The sequence below is a fragment of the Monodon monoceros genome, unplaced genomic scaffold (genome assembly GCF_005190385.1).
Source record: "Monodon monoceros isolate NGI ecotype Baffin Bay Population unplaced genomic scaffold, NGI_Narwhal_1 Super_Scaffold_7, whole genome shotgun sequence".
Taxonomy (NCBI): Eukaryota; Metazoa; Chordata; class Mammalia; order Artiodactyla; family Monodontidae; genus Monodon; species Monodon monoceros.
This window is the reverse complement of record NW_021703784.1, coordinates 5,079,604-5,099,692: the sequence shown is the minus strand read 5'-3', so window position 1 is coordinate 5,099,692 and position 20,089 is coordinate 5,079,604. Positions and strand designations below refer to the sequence as shown.

The 20,089-nt window shown below is 46.9% G+C and overlaps 1 protein-coding gene across 2 annotated transcripts in view; it reads right to left on the bottom strand.

Annotated features, from left to right (window-relative positions):
• Positions 1 to 485: 485 nt before the first annotated feature.
• Positions 486 to 20,089, bottom strand: part of KCNJ1 (potassium voltage-gated channel subfamily J member 1) — a 30,062-nt gene continuing 10,458 nt past the window's right edge. The window contains exons 2-3 of one of the 2 annotated variants that reach the window (XM_029206953.1): positions 15,872 to 16,024; positions 486 to 2,601 (exon numbers count right to left, since the gene is read on the bottom strand). In XM_029206953.1, coding sequence (XP_029062786.1) covers positions 1,463 to 2,581 — 1,119 coding nt within the window. In that variant the 5' untranslated portion in view covers positions 2,582 to 2,601; positions 15,872 to 16,024 and the 3' untranslated portion in view covers positions 486 to 1,462. The remainder of the gene's footprint in view (positions 2,602 to 15,871; positions 16,025 to 20,089) is intronic. The other variant, XM_029206952.1, reaches the window with a different exon arrangement.

Below are 20,089 nucleotides of genomic sequence, written 5' to 3'. Positions count from 1 at the left end.
ACGCGGGCCTCTCACCGTTGTGGCCTCTCCCTCTGCGGAGCACAGGCTCCGGATGCGCAGGCTCAGCGGCCATGGCTCCCGGGCCCAGCCGCTCCGCGGCACGTGGGATCCTCCCGGACCGGGGCACGAACCCGTGTCCCCTGCATCGGCAGGCGGACTCTCAACCGCTGCGCCCCCAGGGAAGCCCAGAGATTTAACGTATCAATCCGCACACTGGCAGCATTTTGCTTCCTAAGCAGCTTTGGGCGCCACCTTTCCGAGAATACATTCAAAATAACGTGAGCAGGGAGCTGAACAGGACATTCGCAGTGAAAGCTTCCCCTGCAGATCAATCCTCATATTACATTGGTCTGTCTGATGAAGGTGTGGTGTTGGCCCTCAGAGGAAGGAAGACCTAGCACTTTCCTTACTGTGGGGTCATATCCCATTCCCTTCCCTTTCATACTTCTCCTTTAGAAACAGCATTTCAGTTACAAACCCTCGGGTGAAAAACACAAGGTATATTTTTCTCAGAAGCATTAGCAGTATTTTCCCTTCTAAACTGTCTTTGCTCCTTCAAACTCCTCACTGCCTTCTTGGAAGATCAGGAAGTAGTGTTTTAACAGATTTGAAGCCCCTTATCCCATCTAACACAAATTGGAAGAAATATCACCCTCATTTTCAAATCAAACATTCTTTCTTGCAGGAAAGTGTTCATTGAGATTGTAGAGTGGTGATTTAGACTCTGTGTAAATGTCCTTGGGCCAACACCCAGCTTGACCACAGGCTCTGGAGGTGCCGTCGAGCAGGCTGGGCCCTGTGCTCCTCTCCTGTATGTAGAGATGCGGAGTCCATGGGCCAAGCCTCCCCCTTGCTCCTCTGGAAACACGGCATGACCCAGACTTAGATGAAAGCGCCAACAACCAGGGCTGGAGAAGGCCAGAGCCTCACAAATGTTCACTGTGCATCCGTCTTTTCTTATTACTTTGATTGGTTCATCTCCCCCAACTCAGGAGACAATTTTTCCTTTGATACAAGCCAATGTTAAAATAAACGTGGCTTCTTTCTTATCAGTAGAACCAAAATAAGAATATCTTTTTTCCCTGATCCTATCTAAAGCTTATATCTTCTTTGGGAAGACTCTTAAAAAGATCTCATTTGGTCTGTCCATGAGGCTTTCAATGATTTTTGTCTGTTCCCACCAACACTGCATGATTTCAAATAATCCTATTCAAGATTTTATGTGAGCTCCTATGTCTCCCATATTCCAGTTTCCTACAAACCCATTGCATGTTCTCGTGCAGTTGCCTTGTAGAGCTATGTGTCTTGTAGGATCATGGTTATGGGGTTCAGGGACATTGCGCAGGGAGATTTTAAAGGCTCTTGTCCCACTGTCATACCCCCAAATTCTTGATTGCTCCATAACGTTTCTAGTCACTAGGTACCTTCTAGATTTTGCTTTACCCATGTTGAAAAGCCACTGTTACATTTTGGTGTCGTCTGTTTCACTGACTTCGGACAAGATGAAGTTGGGGTTGTCATAGCCTCTCTTCATCCTGGCTTGAGCATCTTTCTCATTATACAGGCACATGGCACAGTGCGGCGTCTCCACTTCCACTGTTTTGCTAAAGTTATGGAAATCTACTCGGTATTTCCCTTCCTTGGTCTTGGACACCATGGGAGCAAAACGATAGCCCCAGAGCACCTCTTCTGGGACGTAGGATGTCCGGACTTGGCAGGTGGCACTGGTTGATTCCACCGTGCCATCTAAAAACACCACTAATTCAAAGTCCTGCTGGGGAAGGGTTTCTGCTGCCATGTGGAAGAAGGGGCTAGTGTGGTCAATGACATGGTAAATTGTCAGTGGGGAGATGAAAAATAAATTTTCATTCCCTGCGTCAACCACAAAGTTGATATTGATCTGGTCCAAAATGATGGTCTCTCCTTCAGGAGTGATGGTGGTCTTCAGAAGCTTTCCATATATGTGACTGCCAATAAGGAGGCTCTTCCGAAGGTTAGCCACTCGGATCAAGAGACAGAGCTTCCCACCCCGCTTACTGATCACCGCATTCTTGCTGAAAGTAATGGTCTTGGCGCGTTTTTTGGGTCGGGAGATCTTGGCTAAAATGGCACCACACATGAAAGAATTGATGATGACCCCAAGGATAGACTGGAAGATAAGCAGGAAAATGGCAGTGCCACACTGTTCCGTCACACACCTGAATCCATAGCCAATGGTCACTTGCGTTTCCAGAGAAAACAGAAAAGCTGAGGTCAGGCCATTAATGTGCTCCACGCAAGGGGTGTGGTTGGCAGAAGGATGGAACTCAGGGAGATCTTTGTGAATGTAGGCGACTGCATACCACAGGAGGCCAAAGAAGAACCAGCTCCCCAAGAAGGCTGTGATGAAGATGGTCATTTTGTATCTCCACTTGAGGTCCAGCACAGTCGTCCAGATGTCCACAAAGAATATCAGCCTCGACTGTGCCTCTACGTTGCCAAATTCGATGTTACACCTTCCGTCTTTGGAGACCAGCCTTGCTCTTTGCACAGAACGCCCAAGAAAGTGAGTGACAAACCATTTCTGAAGATGTTTGAACATTCTTTCTGTCAACACCCGACCTGAAATCACATCAAAGAAAAACAAAACAGAACAAAATTATGTGTCTAACACTAGTGAACTAAGTGACTCACAGAAAGAGCCAACTGTCTATGAAACTGCCATTCAATACGATCTGGGTGAATGATCGCTTGGGCAAGCTGACAACCTTGTTCTGGATACCATAATGCTATCGTCAGTAGAAAATTCCCACTACAAGACCATATTGCTTAAAGATAAAGAGAAAAAATAATTCCAGGGAGACAGAAATGTAAAGGAACCTGAGACAGCATACATCCATGTGTTTTCTGACCTTAGTCACACCCAACGTTAAAAATGTTTGTGATAACGCAGACACAGAGAACAGACTTGTGGTTGCCAAGGGGAAGGGAAGTGGGGGAGGGATGGATTGGGAGTTTGGGGTTGGCAGATGCAAACTATTATACGTAGGATGGATAAACAACAAGGTCCTACTGTATAGCACAGGGAACTACATTCAGTATCCTGTGATAAACCATAATGGAAAAGAAGAGGAAAAAGAATGTGTATATACATGTATAACTGAATCACTTTGCTGAACAATGGAAATTAACACAACATTGTAAATCCACTATGCTTCAATAAAATAAATTTTTTTAAATGTTTATGATAACAAGTTATGGCCCGTACTATGATTTATTTGATAGTATTCTTTAAATGAATTTTTCTTTAATAAATTTAGTCTTAAGCTAAGCAAAACTATCTGTGAAAGCAGAAACTTGATGCACTATTTACATTTTGGTTAATATATAGAAATAAATAACTGTGAAAAAAAGGGTCATCAGTATACTACCTAAACCATCTTATGTACCGCTGTGGATACTCACATAGCAAGAGAAATTATAATTCAATTCAATTTTCTCATTTATCTAGTGAAGGAACTGAGAAAATTTATTTTTTATTTTTTATTTTTTTGCGGTACGCGGGCCTCTCACTGTTGTGGCCTCTCCCGTTGCGGAGCACAGGCTCCGGACGCGCAGGCTCAGCGGCCGTGGCTCACGGGCCCAGCCGCTCCTCGGCATGTGGGATCCTCCCTGACTGGGGCACGAACCCGCGCCCCCTGCATCGGCAGGCAGACTCTCAACCGCTGCGCCACCAGGGAAGCCCAGAACTAAGAAAATTTTAATGATATTTCCAAAGTCAGGTCCCTCAACAGAAATTAACACAACATTGTAAATCAACTATACTTCAATAAAATTAAGACAACAGCAAAGTCAGGGACCTAATCATGGCAGGATGACAACTAGAGTGTAAGCTTCCCTGCTTCCAGGTCAGAGAAATCTCTACCTCCCTGTGTCTCAGTTATAACATTTCATATTCTAACACCAGATTTCTCTGAAACATTTCAAGAGAAGCATTGGTCAACTTCCTTTTTTTTTTTTTTATTTTTTGCTCGACACTATTTAGAACAGAGTTCCTCAGTACTCTTTGGTCAAGTTGTATCATAAGATCCCGGAAGTTTTCTCAGTGGTTCACAAGCCTGGGATGCCAAGATTCCCAAAAGGAATAGTAAGATGCTCACCATCGGTATCTCCTACTTCCTTCCTTGCCCGCAAGCTGAAGGATGGGGCACTCTGATTTAAAGAATCCTGCACAAAGGTAGAGCCATGTTTTATTCACTCCTCTATCCCAGCTGTCAGCACAGACCATGGGCACTTACTATTTATTCAATAAGCATAAATGGAATCATTCCTTGAATAAATTAAGCACTTCAAAATACCATCTGGACAAAGGTCTCATGGATGACATTACTGTAACTTCCATCTTACAGCACAAAACTGAAGGGATTTCCCCCAAACAGACAGCACTGATGAACCCCCGGGGTCATAAACACTAGACGGTCTCCTCCCCTATCTGTGCTCACCCCACTCCCAAGGTGTGCCTGTTATGGTTGGCAATGTCTTCGTGGTATTTTTAATCAAATGCAAATATGTTTCTAAAATAGATTTCAAAATCCCCCTTCAAAAATGTGTTTATTCATACAAACTAGGAAGCGAAACCAACTTAGTGATAAATTTTAAACAAAAGTGATATCCTACCACATTTTGCTCATGGCCTTAAACCAGGTGAAAACACAAGAAGACCCCAGGTAGAAGTGGTGATGAGAAAACCACGGCTGTGCTGATTGGAAGGACAGGTTCTAAAGATAGTAAAAAATGTAACCCGGAGAGCAGACCGTGCACTCAGAGGGGCCTGCCCCTCATGTCACCCAACCCTCATTGACCTCAAGTCCTCAAAGAGTATGAGGGGATGGTCCCAAGTGTGGCTCACCAAGGGAAGTGGTCTCTTCCTTCCCCAATCTCTCCCTTTTCTCTGCTCACATCTCCCCTAACCTTGTGTCCATCCGCTGGGAACTCTCTCCCTTTCCCAGGTTCGTGGAAGCTCACACTGTTTACAAAGCTCTTCCTAGGGTGGATCTCACCTAAAACAATAACTTCTAAAGCCAACATTCATCAGCCAAATTCACATCCTCTTTGTCATGCATTATAATTCCAGACGTAACTCCTGACACAGAAACCTCTGAGCTTTTCTCCCCCACTATTCTTGTAGCCCCACCTAAATTCATTTCACTTTTGAAAAGAAAGAGTATTTCTGTAGAGTAAATGAGTCCCCCCGATTTATGTCTTGGATGGGTTTGGGTTTCCATGCCTGTACTACTGAGAAAATATTATCTGCCTGGCCTTGCAAAGAGCAGGAACGAGAGCACCCAGCTTAAAAAGAGCTTTCCCCAGATCGCCCACACTTACCAACGTCTTAAGCATATTCTCTCCCGAAGCATCCACGGCTGGGAGAAGCAAGGAGGTAGTGTCGGGAGCTGGTCTCTGTAGGCAGGCTGATTTCTTTCAAACCCAGCCTAATTTATGGTAGGCTTTGGCCAGCGGACCGATGCTAATTTGTATTAGCCTGAAAACATTAATTTGATAGTGGAGCTGTGTGGTTTAAACCAAGGTAATTGGTCGTTCTCAGGCCAAGCCCCAAGCTGGGTATGTATTTTTTTCCCCAAACCTCACATGGCTTGAATACCATCATGCTAAGACTTGACAAGCCACCAGCTAAGGTCCCTGGGCAGCAGGCACAGGTTCTGTTCTGGCATTTTCCTCCCCTCCTTTACCACGCTCTATAGCTCTCTCGCTCTTCCTCCTAGTTTGTGCCCAATACCTTTCACCTGAAACAATTAGTTATCATCGATCTCCCAGCATATTCCCTGAAACACACTGAGATACCGAGACTTCTAAGCGTTCACAAAGATACAGGTGAATGATACAGACGTAGGTAAGTACATATTTGTAAGACAAAAATAAGATCACACCAGGAAGAAACAAGATAGCATGTTAATCTCTCTACACAGCAGTCACTGTTGTTTAAGAAATTGAGATTTAAAAGCAGCCTTTATTGTTGGATTTATTTTGTAAAATCTGGCATTTACTGAAGGTACTTTCTACATGCACTGGGTTAACCAATGCTGTTGATTTGTTTACTCAGACAGTGAGAAGATTTATACCTAGAGAATGCAAGAATACAGGATAAATTCATCCTCTGACCAAACCCATCAGTCACGTGGCAGTCCCATTACACACGGCCTATATCTGACTTTGCTTAGACAATGGCATTTAATCCTACCACAGACAGACACGATATGTATTTTTGGAACTATTGGGTGATTAGAAATTGGCCCTGGATTATGTAACACGCACAGTTTCTAGGTCACTTTCTGTTGAAATCAGTAAATCTTAATAGCAAGGATAGGGCTGGACATTAGCTAATATTTACCAAATCATTCTTAATGGCCTGGCAAAGCAAGTGGATTATATTATTGCCATCTTTTTTCTTCAGTGCTCCAGCATTCTTTTTTTCTGTAAACAGTCCATTCTCAAAAAATAGACTTTGTATGAACTTTCCGAACATTGAGTGTATTGTGTAGGATTTCAAAGACAAATAGAACTCTGTTCCTGTTCTCAAGGAGCTCACAGTCGAAGGGGGAAGTGAGCTCAGTAACTCAGCAATTACAATGTGGTGTGGTTTGTATAATACCCAAAGGACACGTCTCTGCCCAAAGATCTCTATTAGACAGGCATCCCCCAACCCCCTGCGAAAACACCTCAACTGACAGAAAACTCACTTTTGTGTCGATTAATTTATTTATCCATCATTAAGCAACAGGGATGTGTGGATTCTAACATGTGTGTTAGACATCAAGGAAGTAATCATTTACCAAATGGTACAGTCCCTGTCATTGTGAAAAACCTTCTAGTCCAGGTGCGAGACGCAAACGAGCTGATAAACCGTCAAACGCAGTATGACAACTGCCAGGGTAGAAAACCATGGATGTGCTCTGGGAGGATCTTATTTGAGGAGCAGAGAAGTGCTATGGAGACCAAGGCCTGGAGATGGCATTAGCGTCACACATGGTAGGAACTCTGTAACTGTTTGTTGAATGACAATCAATCAATTAAACAAAGCATGCATAAGAGCAATGAGTCTGCTATCACTTACGTGGCTCCCCGTCCAATAGAGATATTTAGGAAGAGACATTTTTGTGCAGCACCGTAATTGTGAATTGTGTATGTGGCAGAGGCAGGGGCACAGAGGAACTGAAAGAATTGCTGAGTAAACAGGTGACAGTGCTGGGGGACAGCGCGACACACCGGCTGGAACCAGCAAGGGCCAGTGCACTTAGCGCCTGTGTGCCCTGCAAGATGTTCTCATCTAGACCTAGAGGAGAAACTGATACCAACAACACCCGGTCTAGTCTTGCCTCGGGGACAACTCATGATACTTCTAAAGAAGTGTGAACTCTCTTCAGGTGATCAGCCTTTCAAATTCTTGAAAATAAACATTTTCCTCCTGAATCTCCATAAAAATGCATGCTTTATTTGCATGCAATACCTATGGCAACCAAACCCCTCTGCATTTTAAGTGAGGTACCTACAGTTTGTGCTCCTTGATGATATTTAAAGAACCAGGACAGAGGCCGTTCTTTTGCAGGCCACCCCCTGAGAACGAGCAATTGGGAATTTGGAGTTTCCCATGGCCAATATCACACAGCCTTCTACCCACCCCGGGACGCTCAGCAGCCACTGGACCAGAGAGGAGACGGCAAATAGATGTTGCTTTTATCTCATATTTAGAATTACAAAGGCTATCGTTCCTCTCTATAGATGAAAAAACAGTTGCTGTAGTCTGCCTATTAGTCCAACCTCTCACAGCTCACACACAACCTGAATTCGCTCAGGACATTTCTGAGAGTCAAGATTGTCTGTCAGAGGTAGGAAATAGGAGTTATTGAGCCTGAGAGCAGAAGTCAAATGACTTTCTGTAGTCCCTTTGCAATGGTGCTGGAGGAGAAATTCAAGCTGCCATGAAAATTGATGGCTTTGCTTCAGACCATTAACCAACATTTCCTGAGGACCTACCGTAGCAAGGCATGCAATGGGATCATGGCCCAAGGTCTCCGCCTTCTTAATCAGTGAAATCAAGCAAACTCTCTACTGATTGAACTTACTACATGCCAGGTGCTACACTAGGAAGCAAAAGAGGTAACAGTCCCTGCTGTCAAGTTGCTCAAGGATGAGTAGCCATTCAGTCACTACCCGATAATTACAATGCGGCAGGTTTGCTGCCCCGAAGGGGTTGAGGACAGGGTTTTCAAGCAGCCACCAGAGAGGAGATGCAACAGGCTGAAGGTTAAGCTTACACTCTTTAACACACCTTTGCTGAGGAGCTAAAACAAATACATCTGTTACCGCAGAGGACTTCCTGTTTTCTATGAAAACGGCCTCAAGCTATTGGAGGATGGCCACCCAGCTGGATTTGCAAAGCCTCAGTGCCCAGGAGCATCCAGTCAGCCAGCTCCTGGGGATACTTATATGGAGACCTATTGTCGACAGAGGGCATTGTTTCCTTTTTGTTCAATATTCCGAGAGAAATCACCTCTGATGTCTTTAGCTCTACCAGGCTGCTCACTTGGGCTCAGCCTGGGTTCTTACATAGAACTTGGCAAGGCCGGTGGAAATAATTATTCCTGGCCTCATGGGCATGAGCCTCAGGACCCTTCCAAGCTAGATTTGGGACTGCACTTCAGTAATACCCCACCTTTCCCTGGGGCCGAATGTGCTCACAGGCCCCCTCCCCTGTGAAGCCACAAGTTGCTTGTGTCCAGGGTGGGAATGCAGCACAGACTTTCCTAGGTGCCTGGTTCCTTCCAGAGGACAGAGTTTGGGAACAAGAGCCAGTGAATCATAAGGTCTGGGGGTGTTGGTGCTCTCCTACGGCACACCGGCTCCTGTAGGCGTCTCTGGAGCCTGCCGGTCCAGGAGCATCACCTGAATAACTATAGAGATCTGCCATGCGTGGGGATCAAGATGGGGTGGGAGCCCTGGTGCAGGACGTTCGTGGCACAGGTAAGAACCAAAGGCAGCTGGTAGACTGGAGGAAGTCCAGCTGGGCTGAGCGCAGACATGGACTTGAATCTGTCACTTGATGGCCAGGTGACCTGAGCAAGCCACTTAGGCTAACTGGGCCTCAGCTTCCTCACCTGTGAAATGACTGTGAGAATATGCTCTCAAAGGCTGTAGCGTGGTTTAAATGCAATCGCATATGTAAAGTTCCTAGAACACAGCAATTACACAATAAACAGTAGCGACTGTTATTACCAGCTCAGAAGTTTAAACCTGAGCAGCAGCTTCACCAGGCGTCACCGCCCAGGCCGCTGAGGGTCTGCTCTGCAGAGTCACAGGGGCTGCGTGGGGCAATGGCACGCAGGCGAGGGACAAGGCTCCTGAGAGAGAGGGCGACAAAGGTTCTGACAACACGTCGATGTCTGTGAACTGTACTGGCTTCAGAGCCCATCCTGACCTGTGGAATAGACCTGAGAAAGCCAAACACGTCTGTATAAAGGATTTGCCCATCATCAGGGCGGAAGCCTTATCCTGGAGGGGTGAGAACAGGATAGAGGGAGAGAATTTTCCTTGGTGCACTACCAGGGGTGATGCCCTTCTTCTCTTACCACAGACATTAAGTAGCATTTGATTGTATCACTGACAATCTACAGACGCCGTTGAAAAGGAGAAAGCAGCTCCAGACAGCTGGGAGCCAGCCTGGCACTACGTCTAGGTCTCAGTGTTGCCGGGAGCTGTCCTGGGGCTCACAGCTGGGTCTTGGTGTTCTCTTGTTGAACCCGGTTTCACAGGATATCAACATCAGAATCATGTCTGAACACAGACAGAAACATGAACATGGTCTAAACCATGAAAACGACCACATGTCCCCCTGTGCTGGCACCGTGAGTGATCCCTGCTCCTTTACCAATAACAGCTTTAGCCTTACACGGGTCTTCTCTGCTTCTAGATAATAAGATTTATTAACATACTCCATCACAGAATTACCCCTATTTCTTGACATCTAACCCAGAGCAGTGTATTGCTTCCTTAACTCTCCCAAATCACCTAGAACAAGCCCAAATCTTGATTATGTGCTGTCTAACACTCTCTCAAGCGAGGCTCCCCACCATTCCTCAGGGGCGTGTGCTCACTACCTAAGACAAGTCAACCCCTGCTGCTCTTTGGCTGGGAGGCATTGACACCCCAAAAGGCAGAAGAGGTGTAACTGAGAGGTCATAAAGCCGTTCGATAACCAATTGATGATTCCACACCATTGCTTCCAGGGGTCACACTCGCATATGTATATTTGCAGGCTTTTGTATCAGGATGTGAAAATGAAGGACCAAATTTAAATATACAAAGTCATTAAAAGGAGTTAAAATATTCAAGTTCAGTTTTTAAGTTCTGTCTAGCTAGCTAGTTTACAAGGGCCGTTGGTCATCCTCAGATAATTCTACTCTCCCCACAAAGACCTGTATCACTTCCTGGCACCTGGATTGGGACCCAGCAGGAAGCATCAAGAGATGTGATATTCCCACCAGGACAGCCAGCCTGGGAGTCTGTGAGGCTGGCCCCAAGCCAGGTGTCCGCAGGGTCTCACCAGTCTTTGGTGGCAGCATGCCTTTGCTGTGGAGTAGGAAACCTGTGCTTTGGAAGTTGACACTAATTCTATGTGTATTTTCAAAGTTGTTTTTTGAAGTATTTTGGAAATGTCAGCATGTCTTGGTTCTGCAAAGGGACCCCCGTTAGAGGGGGCCCTTCATCTCTGCCTGATTCAGAGTTTTGAAGGGACAGCCACACATCCCTGGGGGCTGTGGGGAATGGTGACCACAGAGTGAGAGAACCCTAGAGGACGAGAGAAACTCACAGTCACAGGGTTGGGTCTTCTTGGCTTTTATTCTAAAGATTTTCTAAGGAGTCTATCTTCTCAACTTTAGGGAGTTTTGTACTTTACCAAAAGAAGGCATGGCTTTGTTGGCTATGCATGGATTGAGCCAAAGTGAAGAGGATAAACCAAGGGAAACGTGAGGTTGCACAGCTCAAAATGAATGAAGGGAAGCCCAGGGCTGAGAAAAGCCTCTGCAGACTGTGAAATGGTCATTAAGACCTGGGTGGAGGGCCTCCCAGCTGTATCCTTTGTGAACAGCGCCCTCTAGAGCACAGTTCAATGGTGCCCTGAAGCAGGGACCTTCTGGGGCAAGAAGCCCAGTGTCTGCCCAGCCACGAGTGTGAAACCTCTTGCAACCTGGGTTGTCCACTGGCTTGTTTACTGAGAAGCCAGTGTGGACATGAAGTCACTTGCCTCTGTCTGAAGAGGTGCAGGAGATGATTTTCAAAGCTTCATGTATGACTGGAATTTGCAGTGACCCAAGGGCTTCTGGCTTTGGGGTTCCAGTTGTTGGGCTTGGAATTTGCCAAGTTGCCTTTGCTGGGCTCAGGATTGGGGGTGAAAACACAGTATGGAAAATACGTTGTAAAACACAACAAATATGGTTATCATCTGGAGAGAGATGACAGGTCCCTAGAGAATCGGGTGACATTCCATTCAGTCTGTCCCAGGACCAGATGGAACCCTCCGCCATGGAAGGGGTGGGAGGGTCAGTTCTCAGGTCTCCACCATGCACTCAGGCCAGACGTCCTGAGCACCACTGTCCTAACCGTTGAATTCTAGTTTCTGGTGAACCTATAGCTGAAAATTAAATTAACACAAGGACCCAAAGGCATTTCTAGTCTCATAGCCTTTTATTCTCATTTCTATTCAAAAGAAATCCATTACAATGAAAATATCATTATACAAGTCTAGATATAAATCTTATACTGAAACCAAAACCAATAAATGGTGTTCTCGAAAGATAATATATGAACAGAAATTGCTTGTGTAGAGTAAGTTGTATGATATATGCACTAGAATATTAGATATTTAAAGGAATCCTTTACTGAATACGTTTATAAAGCAAATAATCACTTTTTCAAATAAAATAATCATTTTCTCACTTGTTTGGCTTGTAAAAGTATGTGTATTGGGGGATGAGTGTAGTTTGTTTTTCTGAAAACTGGACACATATGTAATAAAATAATTTTTAAATCTCTCTCAAGCACCCACCTCAAATGGCACTGATGTTTAATAAAAGAATTTTAATGTTTACCAAAAGTTGTATTTATATGTGTGCAGTGACCCCGTTATTAGTCTGACCCTTCTAGTTTTCTGTGGTTTGGGTTGGTATTACATCAATTCAGTCTTTCCAGCCCAAAAAGGAATGAATTCCATGTGGACTAGAGGCCCTGAACATACTTTCCTGAGTGTCTGCAACAAGAAAGTACACTTTGTTTTTAAGAAAACATATAGAATCCTAAGCCTTGAAGATTTATAATATAGAGGAATAATTCTGATGCCTTGAGTTTGGCACTGGGGGACTATTAGTCATGAGGCTGTACCCACGGGTGAAGGGTGTCATGTTGGGCCATCCCTGTTCCAAGAGACATGCAAAGAGAAGGCGCAGAACCCCAGGTTCCTGAGTTTGGAGGGGACCTCTGAAGGCCTTTCAGTCCTATATGCTAGCTTATGTTTCCTGCCCCAGCAACGGGCCTACAGGGCAGGATTTAAGAGGTGGGTGTGTGGGGTTTGAATCTGGAGTTGGTCAGTCACTAGCCCTCACTCGCGGTACCATCCCATCTCTCAGTGTGTCCATTTCCTCATCTGAAAAATGGGCCCATTCATATCTATTACAGATGGATAGAAAGAGCTCAGACAGCACTTAGGCATGCAAAGTGATCCAGCCATTAACACCTTCAGGAATGCAACCTCCAGCTCTAACTTCTCTTTCAAGTTACAGCCATACAGTGAATGAAAGATCCAACCGTGTCATTATCTGTGATGCCTTTAAATTCTGGGCTTTTCTTCACCAGTGTCCAGGCTGCAATAACAGCATGCTTCCCGGAAAGGTAATGAGAAGGGCAAGGCTCTAACCACAGGGCAGGGGATTAGCTGCAGAGCCCGCACTCCTGTGGATCCTGCCGCTCTGCCCCGGGAGCTTCTGAGGGTCAATGATTACCAGCTTTGGCTTGGGTTCCACCGAGCCACGGGAGTTGCATTAATGGGGCGGCACGTCACCCACCCTCCCATGTCCAGGAACTTTCTGGGAAAGCCCTGGAGGCAGAGGGAAGCAGAGTCAGCAGCCCCCATGACCCTGTAGTTCCGCGTCCTAGAGCCGCCCTTGGGCCTGTGCTGAATTTCTCCCTTTGGGGCTCTTCTTGTCACCGGGCAGGGCCCACCCCAGGGGATCCTCTGAGAGCGGGGACATTGCTGCAGAGACGTCCCACCTGCGTCCTCACAGTGTGACGAGCTGCTCCAGCAACTGTCTTGCGCTGCTTTTGACAAGTGTCTGCCCCTGAAACAAGAGAGCAAGTGGGAGGAAGTCCTCTCCCAGACTCAGAGCCGGGCCAGGGTGGGCAAACCCAAGGCCTCGCCGAGACCTGCCCCCAAGAGGGCCCACGGAGCCCACGGCAGGCCTGCTGACGCACTTTTCCTCATTCCTCTCCTCCCTTTTACTCACTGGTGTGTATAGTGTCCTGGAAAAGGTGAAGTGAAATTCCACTTTACTTCTTCTTATTTGCCCTTCTAATCGTAATCAAACTGAATCACAAGAAGTTTTTCCATCTCAAAAAGGTTACTTAACCTCTCCGCAGTTTTTCCTAATAAATTGGTGATTATAACGCCTATTTGTTGCCAAGGGGATTCACTGGAAAATACACATGTCCACATAAAAAGCTGTGCACAGATGTTGATAGCGACGTTGTTCGTAACAGCCAGAAATTGGAAACAACCCAAATGTCCATCCACGGATGAATCAATAAATAAATAGGGTTTGTCCATACGATGGAATATTATTCAACCATAAAAAAGGAATGAAGTACTGATACATACTACAACACGGTGAGTTTTGAAAGCATTATGCTAAGTGAAAGCAGCCAGATATGGTGTTTTTCCATTTGTACAAATGTGTAGAACGGACAAATCTACATAGAGAGAAAGTTAGATCAGTAGTTCCCAGTGGTGGCGGGAGAGGGAAGTGCGGACTGACTGTAATTGGTACGGAGTGTCTTTTTTGAAGTGATGAAACAGTTCTAATGTTGATGGTGGAGATGGCTGTCCACCTTTGTGACTACACCCAAAACCCACTATTGTAGTTTTAAGTGGGTGGATTTCATGGTATAGGAATGTGTTATATTATATTATATTATACTATATTATATTATATCAATATTGTATTGTATCGTATCATATTGTACTGTTTCAACAGAGCCGGTACAGGAAAAATCCACATCAGGTACCTCTTGCACGGCAGGACTCGGCAAACTGCCCCCATCTGTGGCCTGCCTCTCCAATTTCTTCCTCTCCATCTCTCCTCCTCCCTTCTCTCCCAGCGCCAGCCGGAAGCACCACGCTCGGCCCTTGTAGGGCCCTCGGCTGAATTTGGCCCCCTCCTCCTATAGCAAGTGCCACCGTGATTCTGGAGGCACCACATCCAAATTACTTCCTTGGTCATAAGAGTCTGGAGGCACCCAAAGATGCTTCTGTGCGTCCTCACCCTCAACACGCGCTCTGCCAGCAAAGGAGAGACTGCGCCTCTGCCGGCATCTGTGGGCAAGCCCTTCTCCTCCAGCCCGGCCGGTGGTGACTGGGGAAGCAGCCGAGGCAGAGCGTGGTGCCGCCCCGCCGTCCACCCTCTCCTGGGTCCCGCACGCCGTGACCCTGACCTGGCAGCTCAGGGTTTAGCCCTGGGTCAGCTCTGCCCACTCGCCCCTCGCAGCTCCCAGGGCAGGAGGTCGGGCCAAGGTCCTCGCGGACCCACGCGCCATCTGATGGGTCGCCCGGAGGCGGACGGGAATTCACGCGGCCTTGGCCTCGTCAGGCTGCCCCTCGGTCCACTGTGCTGGCCACGTCTGCCCACACTCCCTCCCCCTCTTTCACACTCGTGGGAGCTCAGTCCCATTCTCTCCTGCTCTTTCCTTCACACAGTACATTTTTTAAAAAAATATATATATATTTTTTGATGTGGACCATTTTTAAAGTCTTTATTGAATCTGTTACAATACTGCTTCTGTTTTATGTTTCGGGTTTTTGGCTGCGAGGCTCTTGGGATCGTAGCTCCCCGACCAGGGATCGAACCGCACCCCCTGCATCGGAAGGCGCAGTCTTAACAGCCGGGCCGCCAGGGCAGAGTCCCCTTTACTCAGTACATATTTTAATCTTTATTTTTTCTTGACTTTTGTTCCTTGCCCATGGCCCTTGTTGTATTCCTGGAGTCAGTGACATTAGTTATCCATTCTTAGCCCGGCCTCTGTGGGGACTCAGCAACCTCACAGATGAGCCAGAATCCCATCGCACCACTGAAAGCACTCGTGAGGCCACATTCCCGCATATCCTTCCGCCTCTGCCCACACACACGGAGGAGGGAGGAGGGGGCGTGAGGTAGATAAGGATGGGTGGGGGGTCTTGGCTGCTTCCTTGGTGACAGCTGGGGGGGAAGAGCTGTGTGGAGTCCAAATTCGAGGCCTCTCAAAGGAGGGACAGAAAACCACCCACTGTGCATTGCCGGAGGTTGGCCCGGCCCCTTTCTCAAGGGCAGGGCTGGATTTCCATGTACGCTTCCTGAACACGGGCCACCCCTCTATTTTCAGTTGCCGACCTTAAAAAAAAACATCATCTCACCTGCATTAACATAGATCACAATGACCTGTTTGATGACACACCATCAGGACCAATCCTGGATCATCACAAATAAATGACATTTGGGGGGCAAAGAAACTAAACTGTGGCTCTTGTCCTGTGGTGAACACTACTTCCTACAAAGAGAAAAAGAGGCCAGTCTACCTGCAGAGCGTGTGCAGGCTCCCCGGAGCCTCTGGCCTGGAAACACGTGGTCTGGAGTCAGACTTGAATTCCAGCTCTGCCGCTGACTGATGCCCGTCTGAGCTGACTGCCTGCGTTTTCACAGACCTAATTCCCCAATGTAATCTATTAAACCTGGAAATAAACAAGACAAAATGGAAAGTCACTAAGAAAAGCTTAGGAGCAATAAAGACCCTGGAGTTTGTGGTGAGTTACGTTTGCTTCTTCCTTTCCTTCCTTCCTTCCTTCCTTCCTTCCTTCCTTCCTTCCTTCCTTCCTTCCTTCCTTTCTTTTCCTGTCTGTGTATCTCGCTGCTCCGTGCAGCCTTAAATTGCAGAGCCAGAGCCACTGTTTCCTGGTTCATTTTTCCAGTCCATCCACACTCCCAGTGACTGTGCCCATTTTCAGCAATGGGTTTTTCACAGCATCACTCTGGTCCTGGCTTGGTCCCCTTTGCTCGGGCTCCCCTGGGCCAGATGGAGAAGCGAGGACGGAAGAAAGGCCACTAGGAACTGAAAAGACCAGTGGGCTTAGCACTGAACGCAATGCTGGCTCTCCGGTGCCTGGGGGCTGTGGGGTCCGAGCTGTGGGCGCTAAGACTGAGGACATCGTTGCAGAAGGCCAGGAGGTAGGGCTGGCGAAGCGAAGAGGGGGGTCAGCAGGTGTCACAAAGGTAGCGAAGGTCAGGCTGGGAGGTGGTGTGGACTCCGTTTAAACCCCACTCCTTCCACTTGTCAACAGGATAAATGACTTTGCTTCTCTGAACCTGAGTGTTCTCCATGAACATGGAGATAAGAATGCCTGTTTCACAAGCTGAGATGGGATTCGGTGCAGAGGGCCCAGCACGTGGGGACGTCAGTGAGGTCAGCTTCCTTCCGTGCTTGGCAGAGCTGACGGGGCTTCATGAAGAGACAGCCGGTGTCGATTTGGCATTTGAGGAATCATTTGAACTGCCAGGTCTGGTTTGGAGGAGGCAGCTGGCTCTCCTTGCCGGATCCGAGGACAGACTCGGAAGGGCCCACGTGAGCTGCAGAGAAAATGCAGGGGCGGGCGTGTGGCCCCGCCGGGGGGAGATGCCAGGCCATGGGCAGTATTCTTCTGCCTCTGTTAGCCCTGTCCTCCCTGGCACTTCAGGAAGGCTCTCCCCCCAGAACCTCTGGGAGGGGAAGGCAGCGGACGCCGGGCTGCTTTAAGGGGGCCTGTAAGGAGTGTGTTTGCAAACATGAAGCCCAAAGGGCGAAGACTTTGTTTATCTGGCTGCTAGGGAAGAATAACAAAGCTGGGGGAAAAGACTGACGATCAAAAAGAAAAAGATTGCCCATAAAATGACCAGATTAGATTAGACCACGAAGATCCAATTATGCCAAACCAATTGAATTTCCTCTGAGGTTAGCATGACCAGCCTTCCAGAAGCAGAGGCTGCTGGAGCACAGGGCTTGTGATTGGCGTCTGGCACAATCCTTTCTCCAAAAGCTCTTAGCAGGAGTTCAGACCCCATGAGCCCTGGGTGGGGTTGAGAGGTGCATCTCCACCGGGCATCTGTAGCTGAGATTCTACTCCAGCAAAATGAGCTTAGCACCCTCTTCTTTTCTTTCTTAGCACCAAATATAGTTTATTATATATTTATTTTTTTGAATTCGTGCTTTCCTCAGCTCTGTCAATGGCAAAACAATTGAGGAAAACTTGATTCGATCTTGATTCTTTTCTGTCTCTCACCCCTGCGTCCAATCCATCAGCAAGTCTTCTCTGCTCTTCCTACAAAATATATCCAGAACCCCTTTGTCCTCCTGGCTCCATCTCCATCACTGCCACTGCTGTCCAAACCACCATCACTCCTGCTTAGCTGCAGAAATAACCTCTGCTCGCTCATGTCCCTGCTGTCTCTCTCTCTCCTCCCCCTGACACCTTCGCCAGGTCAGAGGCAGGTATTTCTTGTGTAAATCAGATCGTGTTGCTGCCTGGCGGAAGCCTTCCTTGGCATCCCCTCGTCCTAACCACCACAAGGTCCTGTATAACCTGGGCTCTGCCCAGACCAACCTCACATCACTGTGCTTCCACCAACGGTGGTGCTCAGACCACGTGCCACACTGCCCCTGCCCCGGTCTTTTGCACCTGCTGTTTCCTCCTTTGGGGCTGTCCTGGCTCCTTTCCGTCCGTCAGGACTCAGCTCCGTGGTCACCTCCTCTGAGGGCCGTTCAGCATCCAATCCCAGGTAGCACCATGGTCTCAGTCAACCCCGCTGCTCGCATCTCATCAATATAAGATGTCATCTCATTTATCCGCCTATTTATTATGTGTTCACTTCTTGTCTAGCTCCCCTCTAGTCGAATATATCCACTCCACGAAAGCAGCCTGTCTTGCTTTCCTCTGAATTCTCAGCTCCCAGATCCACCATTAGAGAAACTCTACAAATGGTTCTCGAAAGAGTAAAAGTTCGTGCCCTCCTCTGGCTGGAAGTGCACAAGCGCAGGGACGTGGTGTGACCTGTTCACAACTTTATATCCAGCGCCACCCATTGGACTCCATTGACCCTCTAGAGAGAGAGGGGAGAGAGAGAGAGAGAGAAAGAGAGAGAGAAGCTATTTTCCTCCAAGATGCAGCTGAACACGATTTTTACCTGTTCACGCAACTAATGACGAAGTAAACATCCAGTGATGGTATGAAAACAACTCGTGGTGAATTCATAAATGCCAAGTCTCAGAGGTGACAGGGAAATAGCGCATGCTCCTATCATGCGCATTTGTGGGCCTTTTCCCCCCTAATCTTTTAAAGTTAAGTTTACGTTTTCTACAATGTGCAGTGGCCATAAACTTCATGTATTTTGAACTCAATATCGTGCATGGAAATGTGTGTAAGAAATAGACGTGTTTCTGAGTGTTTGTTTCCATGATCCAAAAACGACCCATTTGGGGGACTTCCCTGGCAGTTGAGTGGTTAAGACTTTGTGATCCCAATGCAGGGGGCATGGGTTCCATCCCTGGTCGGGGAACTGAGATCCTGTATGCCACATGGCTTGGCAAAAAAAAAAAAAATTTTTTTTTTACCGTTTATTTTTAGCATTTATTCACTTGGTCAAGGGTTTTAAAGTTTTTAAAAGTGTAGAAGCAGCTGACCTATATTCAAAGCTCAGAGACTCTGAAGAAAATGTGAATGAGATAGATCCAATGAAGTGCAAGGCTCAGGGAGGCTGGGTGATGGAGAGGCTGGTAGGGAGCCCTGGCCAGCAAGAGCAGCTGGAAATGAGGGGACACTTGACCAAGCAGGGGTACCCAGAGGAAAACCCCCGCTCCGAGGGAACAAGCAATACAGTGGTGAGCCCTGCAATAAAGGACAGGAGAATGGCTGTTAAAGAAGTCACCTACACACCACCATGTTTGCTTGTTTGTTTTAATTAAAGTGTAGTTGACTTGCAGTATCACGTTAGTTTCAGGTGTACAGCAAAGTGATTCAGTTATACGTATATATGTATGTATCTAAATATTTTATTCTTTTCCATTATAGGTTATTACAAGGTATTGAATACAGTTCCTTCTGCTATATGGTAGGTCCTTGTTGTTTAACTATTTTCTATATAGGAGTGTGTATCTGTTAATCCCAGCCGCCTAATTTATCCCTCCCCCCACTTCCCCTTTGGTAACCGTAAGTTTGTTTTCTACATCTGCACACCACCATGTTTTATGGATGGTTAACCATTGTCAGAAAGCTGTCTGTCTCTCTGGCTACAGTCAGTGTTTGTTGAATGAGCGAACTGATAAATGAATGAAGAATGGGAAGCGGGTCCTCTTCCCGTGTTATTTGAAGAGAAAAGGAGATAAGATGTACAAAAGTAACTAGCGATTAATGAAAGTTCCACCAGGGACTTCCCTGATGGCGCAGTGGTTAGGACTCCATGCTCCCAACGCAGGGGACCCGGGTTTGATCCCTTGTCAGGGAACTAGATCCCACATGCATGCTGCAACCAAGGGTTCTAATGCCACAGTGAAGGAGCCCACATGCCTCAACTAAGGAGCATGACTGCTGCAACTAAGACCTCGCACAAAGAAGGAAGGAAGGAAGAGAGAGAAAGAGAGAGACAGAAAGAAAGGAAGGAAGGAAGGTAGGAAGAAAGAAAGAAAGAAAGAAAGGAAGGAAGGAAGGAAGAAAGGAAGAAAGGAAGAAAGAAAGAAAGAAAGAAAGAAAGAAAGAAAGAAAGAAAGAAAG